Genomic DNA, 17,522 nt, shown 5'->3' on the forward strand with positions numbered 1-17,522 from the left:
TCCCCAGTAGCCCCCGCCCCCCGACCTGGCTGAGCCCTCTCCCTCAGACCAGGTTGGCCCCTCAGCTGGGCTTCCCCTGGGACAGGGCAGGCCCTTCCCTGGCAGTTCTGCCCCTCTCTTCTTGTCCTCAACGCACGACATTGTTAGCAAAAGTTCCGAAATGTTCCAATTTGGTAAAGAAAGAGCAGAGTGTGGTTTTGACGTCCTATGACAGAGTTGCTTAGTGGCCCACCAGGATTATGTGATCGTCTAGGGTGACATGCCTTCATCTGACTCACTGTTCACTGAGGATTCGGACCTGGGAGTAGGGAGCACTCCCCGAGGGTGTTTTGTCTGGTTGCAAATGATTCTCAGAGAAAAGGCACCTCCACAGGCTACAGTTTCACTGCCCTGTAGGATGCCACCCAGTTCTGTACGTACCACGGAGGCCTCACTGGGCCACCCTTCTCCAGGGCCTGGAACATTCCGCCCGCCGTCCTGCAGGCCCTCCCCGGTGAGCTGAGTTCAAGCTCGTTCCCACACGCATGGCCATCAGGGAGCCCCATGCACTCCGGCCCTGTCCCCACACAGACCAGGCTGCTTCCTCTGACCCGAGACCGACCCTCAGACTGACACAGGGCCCGGCCTCTGATGGTGGTTTAGGAAACACCTCGTGACTCCCAGGCCCTTACCCGCCACTGGATCAGGACGGAGGAGGTGGTGTGCGGCGTCACGGAGACGGAGCTGGGAGGCTCTCCTGGAACTGGAATCCAGAGAGAAGAAGGCGAAGATCAGCCATGCAGCTGTATTTGGCCTCCGGTCCAGAGGCAGCCCTCTCCTGGTGCTGGTGGGGACACGGGGCTGCGGGCCACCAGTGGCCCCACCTCCCTCCCGTCCCTGACCAACCGCAAAGCCCGTTCCCCACCTGCCCACCCAGATGAAAGGGGCCAATCCTGATGGGGGTGACTGGACAGTGCCCGGCCCTCACTCCCCAGGTGGACCTGCATGGGGACCCAGCGCTCGTGTGGCTCTTCCCTGGGAATCCTGCCCGGAGCAGGGAGGGGGGCTTGCTGCTAGTTGCACATCCTCTCTGGGGCCCCCACAACCTCTCTTGGAGAGAGGCATTTTTTTGAGGTTTATAGGTCAGAGCAGCTCTGAACAGGACGAAAGATCAAGCCCGGCCAGGGGGCTTTTGCACTCGCACATGAATGTGACTGTCACAGAGGGGCACTGACTGCTGAGCCTTGGTGGTGGCTCTGCCCTGTTCTCTGGAGGGACGAAGTCAGTGTTCACTCTGCCTGTGGATGTGGCCCTGCACACCAGGAACTAGAGCCCTTCAGCCATCCGCCACAGCCAGCGCTGTGAGATCCCGAGGCCGTGTGTCCAGTGTCCACAAATGGTCACTGAGTGGAATGATTTAGGCTGTTCTTCCCACCCAGTCTCCATGTGACTAGCCAAGACTGGGTCCCCAGGTCACCTGCTCTGGGAGTCCCCTCTGCCCCTGCCGGGCCACCCCTACCTGGGACATGAGCCACACCTCCAGCCCCCCATCCTGCCTTCCAGAAGCTCCTCCCCCCTGCTCTCTGGCCTCTTGCTGGTCTGCCTTAAGTCAACAGTGGGCCCTTATCCAGCTTTCTGGATTGCACTGGATCACAATTCCAGGGGAGGGGTCTCAACATCCTGGTCCCATGATAAGAACATGTTTATCAGCAAATGATCCACACACTGAAAGCCCCCCCAGGTCCAGCCCGGGCTCCCCAAGCCAGTCTCAGGTGATCTGTGAATACACTGCACACACAATGCGAATCAACTGCAAAAAGAAATTGCAAATCTCAGAAGAGAAGATAACCAGAGAGGTGCATCAGAAGAAGTAATTTAAATATCAAAGGATAAAGAAGGGCCTTTGGGAGCCTGGAGAGGCCCTTGAATTTTTTTTTTCTTCTTTTCAAAACAAGCCAGTTCTGACTGAGCCCTGTAAGGGCAAAGCAAGGCCTCGGGTCCCGCTCCCTGGCTTGCAATTTCCTGAGACTCGAGACAAAAATCAGCTTGCTCTTTTTGTTTCTTTTCCCCAAGAATTAATGCTTAGTTTCCAACAGTACCTGAGTCGTGTTAAAAGTAAGATTAAACCACGAGCCACAGAGAAGACCACAGTTTCTGGAGGGGCCTGACTTGACGCAGGCTGCTGGAAGGGACCTCTGGACTCCTCTGCAGGTCGTGCAGGGCACCTGAGGCCGCACGCAGGTGAAGCTAAGCTCCCCGGTTATAAAAGAGGAGGATGGAAACCCAGGGAATTAGTACCCAGTGTTGCTGCTGGGTGAACCGGGGGCTCAGGCGTGCAGCCAGGGGTCAGGGCTGCAGTGAAAGTGGGCCTGACCGCCTCTGCTGCTCCGGCCCAGAGGGGCCTGATGGGATCTGCACACAGAACCACACCAGCCCTGCAGGTCTGTCCCTCTGAGGTGGGAGGGGTGGGCAAAGACCACCTGGAGCTTTTAGGGGACCTCCCCTCCATCACTCACTCGTGCTTCTGTCCAATGGCAAGACTGTGGAGTGGCTTGTGGATGAGGAAAAAACGGGGGAACCTCTGAAAACCCAGCTACCCTTTGACATTTATTTTTAATGGCTCTATAAATTATTCAATTTCTGGGATACTAATGGAGCGAAGAGGTTTGGAAGCCAATCAAAGAAACCCCCGTTCCATTTGGAAGCCCTTGAAGTCAGCTTCATGGCCACAGGCTGTGCGGAGAGCTGGGAGCTGCCTGCTACTAAGTAAAATCCACTGCTGGCCGCCGCAGCCCTCCCCGCCGCGGGCCACCCCTTCCTGGCTCCGGATGAAAGCCGGGCCTCGCTCTGCAAGCCCTTGTCTGGAGGTCCAGAGGCGGCAGCCGGGAAGGGGGGGTGTGTGCGCTCCTGCCGGGGTCCCAGATGGCTCACCGTCCTGCAGTGTGGTGACCGCGTCCGTCTCTGCGCTGAAGTCACTGTCCCCAATGTCATTGGTGGCTTTCAGGCGCAGTTTGTAGGAGGTGAAGGGCCTCAGCCTGAAACACAAAGCAGGCTGAGTCCTGAGCCCTTGGTCTTTGCCCACCCCGAGTGCCCATAGTGAGCTGCACCAGGGAACGGGTCCTGCCAGGAGGGGCCAGCTCTGCCTGCCTGGGAGGGATTTCCAGATGGAGGGGATCGTGGACCTTCCTGGACTGGGGGATGGGGGAGGCAGTTTTGCTCTGGGCTCCTGGGGGAGGAACCATCACCTCCCATAATTAGAGCCTCTCCTGCAGCAAATCACTGCTCCGCTCCTCAGGAGGAGCTCACAACCACGTCCCTCACACCCCTCAGAATGTGAAACCGGACGGCTCCATCCTTGCTCACCCATGAGCAGTCCCTTTGCAGGTCCGTGCTGGCCAGGCCCCCCTCCCCACCCCTCATCCCTGTGTATGTAGCCCGACGCTGCACTGGTGCTGCTCTGGGTAACTGCACGGCAGCCCTGCGGGGCACATGCACGGTAGTGCCCATTTCAGGGATGAGAAAATAGAGGCCCAGTCCCAATAAGTCCGTTGCCCACTGTAAATGGGCTGTAAATGGCTGGGCCAGGGTCGGAGAAGGTCTTGCTACCCGGTCCACCATACCTAAGACCAAGAAAATGCCAACTGTCCCTGGAGGAAATGTCCCCTCCCGCCGGTGGGCAAGGATTTACGGCACACTGCTCGCTGCCACTTCTGGACCACCTGCTCTGTCCATCCATCTTCCTTTCTTTCTTTCCTCCCCACATGGCGCAGTTGTGTGTGATGGGGCTGGTGTGCTGAGCTCTGTCCAAGACTAGGACTCCTGACAAATGTCTATGCAGAAGACACCGTCTTCATCCGGTCCCTGGCTGGCTTGCCCCTCTGGATGTTCTCGGGTCTGTGTCCCAGGTCAGGAGAGCAGAGTGACCCTGGACTCGGCCCCTCCTGTCCCACAGCAGCCTTGCCCTGCTACGGCTCGTCCACGGCTGCAGGCCTGCCTCCCGGCCTCTGCGCCCTGGTTCCACAGTTGGAGAAGCCATGGCGGGGGACCCTGCTGTGACCCCGGCTGTCCCGGAGGTGCTTCTAAAACGCCACCCTAAGAATGATCTTTTCCTAAGGCGGAAGATCTCCTTTATTCAGTTACAATAAAATAACTTTCTGTTTGTTCTTCCTAGCTTCCTGGGAGCTACTTCATTCCTTTCTGGTGACAACCCCATGCTCTCCTCCTGTGTCCTGCCTTGCCCACCTGAGGCCCCATGTGCAGATTAGAGGGCAGTGCAGGGCCAGGTGCCAGGAGCGTGCACTCTGGAAATTGCGTACACGCTACCCCACTGTAACCTTGGGCAGAGGCCGTGAGGTGGGTATGTGGATCACACTCGGGGAGCACGTGGAAGGGACTCTGGCACCCAGCGCCTGCTCACTAAACACAGGCTGTTCTCCCCATCACCACTGCCCTGGGGGACCAGCATCCACGGCTGCAGGAACGGCCTGTCCCACTGCGCTCTGAGCCCGTCTGTCTCATCTCCTCCACCATGATCCATAATTCACCATTCACTTCTGTGACAACTGTCTGCCTCCTCCACCTTCAGGGCTCCGTGGGGACAGGGACCAAGCTGGCCTTGTTTCCTGCTGTGCCCTTGGCACCAAGATCAAAGCCTGGCACCTAGGAGATGCTCGGTGACCGTCTATAAATGAGTGAATGAATGGGATGAAATCGTTATCTCCACAGTGTCTGGGAGGGTTGAATGATAGGACGCGTGTAACAGAAAACACGGCGTCTGGCACACAGTAGGGGCGCCAGAAATGACTCCTGTCCCCAAACACAGTGCCTATGTTTATGCAGCAGCTTATATTTAGCACAGGTGTCGGACACGCTGCCGATCCCTTCAGATGCAGGACCTCACTGCTCTCTAACGCTTTCAGAATTCAAGGCCAAGTGCCGAGGTTTTCCCCCCAACCCCTGGGGAGCCCGGAGAACAGGGCAGGTGCGCGGTATGGGCCTGTCAGCCGCTGGGAGTGTCCACCTGCAGTCAATGGCGCAGGTGCACTGCCTGCATTAACGCAGTTCCCAGTGAGGCCTGTTCCCAGACCGAGGTCGTTCCCAGACCGAGGTCATTCCCAGGACCGATTAGCTGCCTCGGGGGCCACAGGACCTCACCCTCTGCTCCCGGTAGGAAGCCCGCCTGGTGTCCTAGAAACAGGCCCAGACAGACTCGGCACAGAGAAGGGAGCCCAATGAGAGGTGACAACAGTCACTGAGTCCCCTCTCCCGGTTCCAGGGCTCAGCTGCATTCTCTGCACGCTTGCCCAGCTCCCCTCGCCTCTGCAAGGACCCTCACCGCCCAAGCTCGCAGGAAGCAAGCACACTTGGGAAGCCAGCCTGTGCTGGTCCAGTGTTGTGTCACTATCCTCGTGTCCGAGCTTGGCTCCACAGCCCAAGCGCTCGGGTGGGGGTAGGTGGACACAGGTTACAGTCTATGTTCCTCCCACGGACCTGGAGGCAGCATCTCATGAATAGAAGGAGCTCCTGAGATTCATTCATCCACTTCGGTTGTAATAAGAAAGCACAAATCCTGATGATTTTAGAAGCCACCTCCCACCGCCTTTCTGTATTTATTTATTCACCTGTAAGGTACTGAGAATATCTATTAAGAACTCATGATTTGCATCACAGAGAGCAAGGAATATTGAAGCCCTTGGATAACATCCTTGGCCAAATTTACCTGACTTCTCACGTGGCTTTATTTTTAAAGATCACACAGAAGAAGGAAATGAAGAGCGCAGAGAACTTCAGCTGAATTGCTGTTGTTTCACACTGTAATCCCCTCTGGCCGTGGTAGTTTGCAATGGGTCCACCGTGTCCCCGTGGGGATGTGCAGAGGTGTAGCAGGACCCATTATCACTGGCGCACAGCCATCGCCTGAGCCCACAGTGCCACTGTCCCACCCTAGTGATGACCTGAATGTCCATGTGGCTCTGGGCTCGCAGACCTTCTCTTCCTGGACGGAATGGCGTTTCTGTGGGCGGCACCTAACCCAACCACCAGGAGCCGACAGGACAGGTCCCTCAGCCCAGCGCCTCCCCCCTGCTGCAGACTCACGCCCCCTGGGGACAGCCCCTCGCTGCAGACTGTTAAACTTCTTGCTTAGAATTTCTGTTGCAACTTTTATGTCTTCTGGTCATTAGCAGATTTCATGCACTCGGCAAAAGCAAAATGTCAAAAGAATGTAAAAAAAGGAAGGAAAACGTAGCTATGAGCATGGGTGCCATGGGCCACACAGAGCTCCGCTCCTCCCGGAAGTGGGCCAGTGGCGAGCTTCTGCTGACGGGAGGAGGGGGCCCTCAGGGCTGATGACAGCGTGTCCCGCGGCAAGTCAAACTGTCTGTCTGGAAACACGGACCCCTCCTCTCCAACACGAAGCTCCCTGCACACAATTGGTCTGCTGGATTTCAGGAGCCTCCGCAACAGAAAAGGTCTCTGGATTTTACGTTCCCCCCTTTCTTGGGGGTCCTCACGCAAGGCGGCGCAGGTATTTTTCCCCACAAGCACATCCTATATATGCTGAGCACCCAGGGCAGCACAGTGTGGTTTATGAAGCAAGCTGGGCTCGCTCCCCGCGCCGCCCCCCCCACCGCCCCTGCCCCTTGGGGTCATGCCACAGCGGGGGGACTCGGGGCTCTGGGGGTCAGTAGGATGCTGTCCTCTGAGGGGCTGAGAGCTGTACCCCTGGGTTCTGTGGCTGTCGCTCAAAGGGTAAGTGGAGTGCTGGCAGAAGTTGGGGACAGAGGGGGGCTGCTGGGGACTAATGGAGGCACACCTTGGGCTCATGGAGCCAAAAAAGCCAGCGAGGTCATCCCTCCATATCTGTCTTTCACATATGAGGATGCGAGGCTAAACCAGCTTGTGTGGTGGAACTCCCCAAGGCCCTGGCGCTACCGGACGGCCCAGGGCTCCGTGTCAGTGATAATGCTAGGACTCTTCACCAACCGCAGAGCCTCGTGAACCAGCAGGACGGCCTGTGGCCATGAGCTTGGGGCGCTGGGGCATGGGAGCTGCAAGGCCCCGAGGGCCTGTGTCCCCCCAGCCGTGAAGCTCACTTGTGACGTGAGGCGTCCCCACCTCCCCTTGCTCATCTGCCAAGTCTGGTGTGCACATCTGCGAGCCTGCTACTGGTGCCGGCAGAGCTTTGGGAAGGACTGGGTGCTGTCCAGTGTGCGGGTGACAGCGGCCCTGGTCGGAACAGCAGTGAGGAAGACCCCACAGGGGCGTGGACGGCTGGGCAGCCTTCAGACCAGCTCACAGAGGTGAGCACAGACATGCCCCTCCAGCCTCCTCTTCCTGCGGTGAAAAGATCATCACAGCTATAACTGCATCCAGTTTTCTGAGCACTGCTCTGGAGCGTGCACATCCGAGCCACGGCAGACCCTCCCGTGGGGCACCAGGTGGGGGTCTCAGGCCCTGCTGGAAACACCACTTGTACTGGGGACCGTTTATCCTTTGCTTTCAGACGGTTCTGGGGCTTCCTGCATCATGGGACGAGGGTCACAGGGCCACGAGTATCTTTTGGGTCCTAGGAGGCTGGAGCTGTGGGTGGACGAGCTGCCTGCCTTCTCAGAACGTCACCTACCCCGATGTCCACCTGCAAAGGGGACCTTAGGTCTGGGAGCCATGACAGGGATGCTGGGAGACCCATGCCACCTGCTCAGGGTGGCTCACGGATGTGCGGTGACAACACACGCTGGACGCGCAGCCGCCCTGGGCGGCCCACCACCGCCCCGGGCCCAGCGCTGTCAGGAGCCGTGTGCCGCCTGCTGGCCATGCGACAACGTGGGAGGGGACGCGGAGGAGCCGTCCGAGACTGCCCACGTGGCGCCTGCGCCTGGCCAGCTGCGGCCTCACAGTCTCTGCCTTCCTGTGATGCCCCGGTGCTGACCACACCCACCTGTGCCACACACGGGGCCCCGGTCACGGGCTTGCTCATCCAGCCCTTCCCTCTAGACCTTGCTGTTACCGCAGGCTGGAGGCAGAGATATAGCCACGCTCCGGCCCCCATGGCGCCCCCGCAGCCTGCACTGCCCCTGTACTTCCATCCTGGCTGCTTTCCCTCGGCTCAGGCTCGGCCCACCACGGACGCCGGGCGGGTGCTGGGGCTGCAGGATAGAATGACTCTTTTGACCTCGCTCTCATCTGTAGAATGGGGACGGCGGTCTCCCCCAGTGCACGGGTTTGATGAGAAACGTGTGCGGCATATCCCAGCACAGCACCTGGAACGGGGCCGCGGGGGCGCTGAGGACGTGGGGCTGGGTCTGAGCAGTGATTGGCCTCGGAAACATCATCTCGGCCTCCCGAACGTGCTGGCCAGGCTCCCGGATCCCTCGGGCCAGCGGCATGTGCTCCTCAGTGGCCCCCCTACAGCTGGCCGTGAGCTTCGTGGGAAGTGACCATGGTCGAGGCCAGAGGAGGCGGCCAAGGAAGGTACCGGGTGGGCTCCCTGGACAGGCCTGTGCCTGGAGAAGCCCAGGGCTTGCACAGGGTGGCGTGAGCTGCGCAGCCCAGGCCCCACAGTGGGGACATGGGGCCTGAGCTCACTGCTGAGAACCGAGGGTTCTACAACGAGACGGTTCCAGAGCCTTCATCTCCCACCACAGAGAGGGTGCCCTGGTCCCCAGAGGTAGAGGGGGTGCCCTGGTCTCCCACTGTGGAGGGGGCAGCCCTCCTGCCTCACTGTAGAGGGGTTGGGAGTGTGAGAAGGGTCCCAAACGAGGCCGTGGGTGCCAGGACTGAGCCGCGGCGGTTGCGCTGTTCCCCACCCCTGTGCCTGGTGGCTCCTTTGGAACTGGATAGAGCTGGGTGCTCACGGCATGAGGGGGATGCGCCTCCCAAGCCCCAGATCGGCCATCAAGAGCCTGACGACAGGGGTGGGAGCGATCTGCCCTGCAGGCTAGGAGAGGGAGCACAAAGCAGCTTTCCCTGCCCGAGGCACCCCTTCCCCATGCCTCCCCTCCTCCACACCTGCCTCTTCGGGGATACAGAGCGGGGGCCACACTTCCGGGCTCACGGTCCCTGTCATCAGTGCCGCATCCATGTGGGGCCTGGGCTTGCACACAGCCTGTGCAGGGCACGCGTGGACAGCCAGACCCGGGCAGAGACCTGAGTGGGCTCCAGGACACGGCATCCTGGTCCCAGGTGAGGGGGCGTGCGTCAGGAGCAGAGGCGGGAGCAGGGCCCCGTTCCCTGGGGGGTACCTGTCGACAGTGCAGGCTGTGGCCTCGTGGCTGACGGACGAGGAGAAGGTCTGCCACGGTCCGCCTGGCAGCTCTCGCACCTGTACGGTGAAGTAGCGGATGGGGGAGGCCCCGTCGCTGCCCGGGACCCACTGGAGCCGGAGGCTGCGTGCAGTCACTTCTGCCTGGGGCACCAGGAGCTCTCTGGGGGGCGCCGGCCGCTCTGCAACCCAAAGAGAACAGAGCAGGGGCACATGAGAGGGTGCTTCTCCAGGAAGGTCCCATGAGGTCAAGGGACTCGGCTGTCCACGAGATGACACAGCACTGAGATGATTCGGGATGCGGCTGGAGACCCCGGTTTGCTCCTGGAACGTGGTGCAGAGATGGACGGACAGACAGAGGCGAGCCCACACGTGCCCCCACACAACCACCTCCGAATGACCCCTGGGCTCTTGTGAGCACCTCCAGGCCCCTCTGATCTCGGGCTCGGTGCGTCTGTTGGGAGGAAGCTGACCCGAGCCTGACACGCCGCGTCATCCGCTCAGCCCCTCCCGGGTCTGTCACCGCGGCCCCATGAGGTGGCGACAGGGACCCCGCATCAGAGTGCAGATCGGTACCGTCCCGCGCCTCCTCACCCATTGATTCCATCAGGGTAACTCCATGGAGGGAGGAATGATTGTACAATTGTTTATCACGAAAATTATCGATTTGGATGAAAATGTGTGTGGGTAAGAAAGCAACGACTGACCGAGGGCCCTGTGGCGACGGCCTGGAGGTGCTCTTTTGTCTTAGCTGGTCAGCAGTCCTGTCTCAGGGCTCGAGCTGGGGCTGCCCGGGTCCTCCCCCACCCAGGGCTCCCTGCTCCCTGCCCTTGAGTGACAGCCCTGCATACTGCCAGTGGCCAATGGCAATGCTCTGCTGGGCCCCCTCTCTCTGAGCCAGAGTGTAGGGGTGGGGGGTGGGGGGTGGGGGAAGCTGTGGGCCCTGGAGGAAATGCCCTAAGCTCTGTGGGCCCCAGGCAGGTTGGTGCAGGGGTCAGAGCTTGGGCTGGGGTGTGGGTGAGGCAGGTGGTGCAGGGGTTCAGGGTGCGGGCTGGGGTGAGGCAGGAGGGGCTGGGGGGTTGAGGTGCGGCTGGAATGCAGGCACATGTCTCCCAGCACCAGCAGCTCCACTGTGGACCAGGGTTCCTCCTGAGGGACACTCGTCTCCTGAGGAACACCCATCCCCTGAAGGGCACCTGTCTCAGTGCATCCCTGGGCCAGTTAAACAACGTCTCTGAGCTGTATCTCTCTCTCTAAAGCTGGGACACTGAAGCCTATCTGCTAAATGCGTGGGAAGTGTGGACCCAGCAAGTTCACGGCCCCACCCAGGGCCGTCTCTCCCTGTTGCAGCCCCACGACGGTGGATTTGGGCCGCAGGTCTTACCTCTCTTCTCAGTGGTGATGACGGTGGCCTCCAGCGGCTCCCCCCAGCCCTGCCTCGTCTTGGCCGACAGCCTGAAGATGTAGGCTGACTCCGGGGCCAGCTCCGTGGCCGTGAACTGCCTCACCGTGGCACCCACCTCCACTGTGGTGAATGTGTTGGGGCTGCTGCTGGCCAGGCGGTAGGCGATCTGGTAGCCTGTGGGCGGGGCAAAAGGACACCCATCAGTCACGCCAGCCCGCAGGGACCCCGCTTTCCCGCCACCTTCCATCACCCTGCTTTGCTTCTTCCGCTTCCTTCCTCCTTAGCCAGCATCTGACAGGTGGATGCAGTGCCCATCGGGAGGGTGCCACAGCCTCGGTGATGGATGGGAGCCCCTGAACGCTGGGCACGCTGACCCTCATTCCTCTTCAGCCCTCCACAACTTGCCCCTTCCCTCGCAGGGCCAAGGGCCCTGCCTCCTCCTAGAAAGTTCTTTCAAATGTGCCCTTCCCAGATCTGATACTCCTGACCCTTCCTGTTGCCTGCCCATGGATCCCAGCGCTTTGAGTGGATGCTGGTCCCAGTGAAGTTCCACCTCCTGCCGCCCGTGCTTCCTCTGTGCCCCCCCATGCCTCCTCTGCACCCCCTGTGCCTCCTCTGTGCCTCCCGTGCCTCCACTGCGCCCCCTGTACCTCCTCCGCGCCCCCCACACCTCCTCTGTGCCCCCCGCCCCAGGAAGCCCCAGCAACCCCACCTCGCGGGCTGGGGGCACCATTGCACATAACCCCCTTGTGTCAGGGAGGCAGCAGGGTGTGTGTGATCAGTTCAGGGGGCTTCAGTGGCTCTGAACGTCTCCTCAAATTCCTGGTCATCAAGAGATTATGGTCGATCCGACTTCATTAATGATCAAACGTCCCGACCAGGCTGCGCCAGGACGCCTCCCATGCGTCTGAAGTGGCAGCGCCCCCGTCACCCCCAGCCGGCACCCACCGCACCCCACCTTCTCTTCGCCACAGGTGGTGGCGTGTCTGCGCTGGTGAACACCAGGACTGGCCGGCGGGTGTGGTGGCATCCACACAGTGGTGCCCTCCTGGACGGGGGGCAGGGCAGCAGAGCCCCACCCGAGCCCCGTCAGTCCTGGGGGTAGCGACAAGGCTGGGTACTTCCAGAGCCGGCCCGCCTCTCCGCGAGAAATACCCTTCCTCCTTTTTCGTCCTTCTCGCACCTTCTTTGGCTCCGCAGACAACGGAGCTCACTAGTGCCTTCCGGGCTCTGTGCTCCGTCTTCTGTGCACCCACATACGCAGCCTCTCAACTCCAAGTGATTAGCCAGACGGCGCCCCTCCCACTGCTGGCCACCCTCATCAGCACACACACTGGGGGACAACACGCCCTGCCTTTCCACATGACGGCCATCCACAGGCCTGGTGTCCGCAGGGCCCGGAGCTTGGGCCCCTGACTGACTGTCACGGCTGCGGCTCTGCCCCCGATGGTTCCTTCTCCTCACCATGACGGCCAGCTGTCCCTGGTGCCCCAGGTGGCATTGGGCCAGGGTGTCCTGCTGGAAACCTGTCCTTTCCCATTCAGGGACCAACGACTGGCAGCCCAGCGAGGCCGAGTGGCTCTTAACCCCACCGTGCTCCCACCTTTCTTAACCTTGCCCAGTGTAGGCGTTCATGTGCCTCGGGAGCCTAGTCCCGAGCCTTCAGAGCCTCCTTTGCACCTAGTGTCCTGAGGGAGAGGACACTGTGGGCACCGCAACCCCCTCATGGGGCTCTCCTGCTGACCTTCCGGGCCTGCACCACGGCCACAACAGGTAGCCTATGTATCCTCACTTGGCCATGAAGCAGTATGGCTCAGAGTGGGTGAGTGGTCTGCCTGAGGTCACACAGCAAGTAACCAGAGGAGCTGGGACTGGAGCCCTGAGTCTGTCTGGCTCCAAACCCCACACTTTGCACTGAGTCATATTCTGCTCCTGCGACTAGAAAACCTTCACCCCAATCTTCCAGCAAAGGCAGAGTGTCCCCTTGCCAAATCATGGCGACTCTAGACCATGAGTGCCGGCAGCGCACGAGCCTATCCCCAGGGGAAAACAGCGTGGTGCAGCGTGCCAGGCTCCTGCTGTGGGAGCGCACTGCCTGGGCTGCGGTCCAAGTGCTGGGAATTCTGTGCTGTGTGACTGTGGCCTCTCTGGGTCTCAGTCTGTTAGGCCAAGTGAGGGGTGCCTGTCCAGGTCGCCGTGTGGTGCGCACTCTGTACGGAGCCAGGCACAGAGTGGGCGCTGAGCATGGCCCCTCCCTCATCCAACTGCCCCTGCGTCCTGGGCCTGGGACCGTGCACCCAGGGCCCGCATCTCTGGCTGGTGGTCTTCTGGGTGGAACTTGTCCCTGTGTCCTGGAATTAACATTCATCTTGGAAAACCCCTAGCATTAAGCTGGCCCCCCCCTTTTTTTTAATGATGGCATTAAAATGTTAGATTGAAATGTTGTGTCATTACTCCTTGGATTGTATTATAACCACAGAGCTCAGCAATAACCCAGGAGGGCAAGGAAGTAGTTTGGAGACAGCCTCCCCACACCCAGGCCGCGGCTGGCCAGATCCCGCCACTGGCTCCTCGGGCATCTTCCTGGTGAGAGTCTGAGAGCCCAGAGGCACTAGGACATCCGTGAAGAGAGGCCCGTGCCCACTGATGAGACAGCATCCTGCCGCACACTGGGCCTTCCTCGGTGGCACCTCTGCACTTGGCACTTGCTGGCAGAGGTCTGGTCCTCCCAAAGTTTTATCGTCTGTTTGTGGTTCTTCTAACACTCATGCCTGACGCTCACCATGTTCCACCCTCGATGGTCATGATTTCCGCAAGGTCAGTCCCTGGTTCTTCCCAGGCCCACGGACCCCTCCCTGCAAACGGTGTTACAGCACCGCTGTTAGGCCTCTTCTGGTCACTTCTTTCAACTCGTAAATACGTTCCTATCTCTGTTATCTGAACTATTAACTCTCAACTTCATCTCTCGACACTTGCCCACTGCTATCAACATCATGTAAATCAGTGCTCTTACAGTACCTCTAACCTCGGTATGTCCCCCTCCGGCTTTTATGAGTTGTGTTATTATTTTTATGCCATCGGGATGTCTGTCGGAACTATGGGTGAAGAGAGTCAGTCTGTGCCCGGCGCAAAAAGCACCTGACCAATGTCATTAACGTACGCATCTTCCTAACCGAGAGACAGAAACTAAGGAAAGAAAGGTCTCTTTCGAAGACGAACTGAACTGTGCAATGAAGCAGAGGCCACGCCGGCAGAGGCAGGGCCCGGTGTCAGTGAGTTCAGCCACTCAAACAGCATGGCTGGTGATGAAGAGACACCAGCCCCCCTCAAAGAAAGAGAAGAGAACTTTGCATTAACCCCCTGTCCAGGGAGACGCGGGGTGACTATGTGGGATGAGTCACACAGGTTTTGTCCTGGCCGTGTGAGAACACAGGCAGGACCCCAGGGAGCAGGGAGAGGAAGGAATGACCCGCTCACACACGCTCTCCCCACATCTGTATCAGCGGGCAGACCCCCGGCCACAGACACGCACGTCTTAGGAGGCTCCCCAGGCCCCGCCCCCCAGAGCCCAGGACCGAAGGCACCTGCAGCAGTGGCCTTGATGCTGCATTTGTCATCTCAGATGTCGGGGGGGCCCTGAGCCAGGCTTCGGCCCCAGCGCGACTCCCAGCTCCTCAACTCCAGCCGCCGCGGCAGGCCGGCACAGGCCACCCCCAAACGTGCCATTTTCACATACTAATTATTTTGCATTAAAGTTACTTAAGAAATAGCCATTGCAAGAAGGACACTGTGACGCTTCTCTGTCCCCCTGAGAGCAGGAGAGAAGTCTCCCACGTGAAAGGTGGCCTTGCTGCACGAGGAGGAAGACAGGTCCCCTGAGGTCCCAGGTGTGGCCGTCTAGGCCCGAGAGGGCCGTGCGACTAAATCTTGCTACTTCTTCACTGACTTACTACCCCAAACCCAAACCCCATGGTCCTGTCAAGTCTTCATACATTTATTGTTTCTTTGTCTCAAAGGCATTAAAAGCTGCCTGCTTTGGTCACATTTGAGCCTCCGATCTTTGAGGGTCATAGACACACAAAATTAAGTTTGTTTGTTTCCCTTCTGTCTTTAAAAAAAATTATTTTAATGTTTTATTTACCATTTTGAGAGAGACAAAGACAGAGCACGAGCCGGGGAAGGGCTGGGAGAGGGAGACCCAGAATCCGAAGCAGCTCCAGGCTCTGAGCTGTCAGCACAGAGCCCGACGTGGGGCCAGAACTCACAAACTGTGAGATCATGACCTGGGTCGGTCAGATGATTAACCAACAGAGCCACCCAGGCGTCCCTCCTGTTCAATTGTCTTACGTCCATTTAATTGTCGCCCCCTGCCCGCCGCCGTGGTGCCGACGCGGCAGCATGGAGTGTGGACTGCAAGGCAGTGTCATCTGTGCGCAACCGCAGGACTCGCGGGTTCGTCTTCCCGTCCGCGACCCAGCTCTTGCGCGGGTCACTGGGGGACAGCCCCGCCCCGGCCGGGGGTCACATCCGTACCTCCCTGGTATTCGCCCACAATCGGGCTCATACCTCGTCGTCCCCATTCCGTGGCCTGGGGAACATGAAGACGGACACCTTTAAATTACATCGTCGTGCTTTGAGCACGCCCTGGACTCCACGGACACTAGAAAGGAGCCTTCTGGGCGGAAACGGCGAGAGGAAGCGGCTGAGCCCCGGTTCTTGCGTTTGTGGAGAGAAATGAGAGACCGTGCTGGCGGAAAAGGCTGGTTCGGTAATTATAGTTGCAGAGATATTAGCGGGTTGGATGTCAGCCACGGGAAGGCAGAGGCTGCAGTGGGTGTGGGGAAAAGAATGGAGACGCTGGATCAATAGTAGGAGTGAAATGCAGCCTGAATCAAGTCTGATTTTTAAGGTGATGGGTGAAAAACAATACAGGCACTCCAGAGGAGCAAGGCCAACTACGGGCACACTGGCCCAAGGTTGAGATTAGAACTGCGGCGTGAGGGATGCATAGGGGGTCTCTGAATAGCCCACGTGGCAGAGAAAACAACGCACATCTGGAAAATCACAGCCAGAAAAGGGTGTGTGTCTCAAGCTCAAGACAAGTTCTAGAAGCGTCAGCGTCATGAGATGCAAGGGGGTTCTGAGATGCTGCGGTCGCTGGGAGCCTCGGGTGGCGGGGGGGGGGCGGTTGGCGGCCTCGCTCGGATGCAGTGACGGCAGGCCGACACCTGGAGCCTTTTGAGGGACTTGTGTGCCACGTGGCTGGTGGTCACAGGCTTCCCGGGCAAGTGCAAGGCCCCAGTCTGAGAGTTGCCTGCTCAGCGACACATCCTTGGGCCCGATGCTCTGGCGGGCCCCGTGCGGCTGACTCCCTTGTCGGCGCCTGCTGGTGGGTGAGTGGTGATGGCCCCCGCCAGCACCCACTGCTTGGTTAGACGACCCACAGCACAGAATGGCCCACGGGGGCACCCTGCCCAGACGCCGTGTGGCCTGTTGGTTTAATGGCTTCTCTGCGTGAGGGCTGGGGGCAGACAAATGCAACAGTGGATCAAAACTCGGTATTTGCAAACATGGATTATATTCACGGGCGCTCCTCTGAGAAGAGCCCCTGTACGCCCTGCTGTAATAAGCTGAAGGTAAATGTTAGGCCCTCAGTAGGCAGGTGGAGGTGGGGAGGGTGCGGTGTGGCAGGCGGGGCGCACACCCGTGTGGGTTTAAAGAGCACACGAGCCACAGGAGCTTCATGGCATTTCCAGGGGCATGGAGCCAGCGAGGGAGGGTGGCCGTCTCAGCGTGGCCCCCACTGCAGCCCCTGAAGGCAGGCTCTGAATGCTAAAAGCTCTCCATGGTAAAATATTTACACAAATAAGCAAGTGTTTTTCCCTGTAGGCACCCGGTGGTGTTTCTCGCTGTTAATCGTTTTTAGAAATGCAGGAACATGTTTGGATACAGATTACCAGCGCACGGGTGGCAGAGGAGGCTCTTTAGTGGGAGGACCATGCCGCCCGAGCTGGAGCACTGCTCGATTCTGGGTCTCTGGGCACCAGGCCTGCGGAAAGTTCCCTTCCCCTCCCACGAACGCCACTCGGAGCCTTGAGGAACTGTTTTCCCGTCTTCCCCACAGTGTCGGGATGTGGTGTGCCACCCGGAATGATACCCGGGTGACAGGAGGCCCAGATCCCATTTGCTACCATTACTGCTAATGGCCATTTCAACAGAGGGGCTCGAATGTGGGGTTCTCCTGCATCGCCGGGGGACGAGGCATCGCCTGTGCATCTCCTTTGCTGTGGTTGGGATGCTCAAAGCCTTTGAATACTTCCCTCTCCTTACCTGGATTTTTGTGATTGTTAGTGACCCCCTGCCCCCAGGGCCTCCGGGTCACAATCCCCACTTCTGAATGTAAATTAGGGGCATCTTATAACTCGGCTCTAACCTGCCTTTCTGGGATCTTCTCCCTGCCTGGCCAGCGGGAGACCTCTGCTCTACCACCCGGGGCAGAGGAGAGCAAGTGACGTGCTGCCCCATGGCGAGCACCAGGCGGGTGCCGGCACTGGGTGACGGCAGGGGCGACAAGGAGATGTTCTCTGGTCCAGGAGACAGAACGAAACACTAAATAGCCATGCAGGCGAGCTGACATTCCTCCGGCGCTTACTGCACAGCAAGCGTTGTCCTAAGTTCTCCATACACAACTCATTCAACGCTATAAGGGTGAGTGTTATTCCCTTTGGAAGGATGGGAAACTGAGGCACACACAGGCTCAGTAACGTGTGCAGGCTTGCCCACACCGCCACTTGGCCTGTCTGGAGTGCAGTGACTGCCACACAGGGGGAGTAAAGCAGGCAGCCTGTGATCCCTGACTTTGTGGTGCAGACACAG

At 59.3% G+C, this 17,522-nt stretch overlaps 1 protein-coding gene across 1 annotated transcript in view; it reads right to left on the bottom strand.

Moving 5' to 3' along the window:
• The window catches only part of SDK1 (sidekick cell adhesion molecule 1), a 561,603-nt gene that overhangs the window by 65,169 nt on the left and 478,912 nt on the right, over positions 1-17,522 (bottom strand). The window contains exons 30-33 of the mRNA XM_029945757.1: positions 10,626-10,820; positions 9,222-9,423; positions 2,911-3,014; positions 672-742 (exon numbers count right to left, since the gene is read on the bottom strand). Of these exons, the coding sequence (XP_029801617.1) occupies positions 672-742; positions 2,911-3,014; positions 9,222-9,423; positions 10,626-10,820 (572 nt within the window). The remainder of the gene's footprint in view (positions 1-671; positions 743-2,910; positions 3,015-9,221; positions 9,424-10,625; positions 10,821-17,522) is intronic.

This window comes from Suricata suricatta, chromosome 8 (assembly GCF_006229205.1).
Source record: "Suricata suricatta isolate VVHF042 chromosome 8, meerkat_22Aug2017_6uvM2_HiC, whole genome shotgun sequence".
NCBI classification, from domain to species: Eukaryota; Metazoa; Chordata; class Mammalia; order Carnivora; family Herpestidae; genus Suricata; species Suricata suricatta.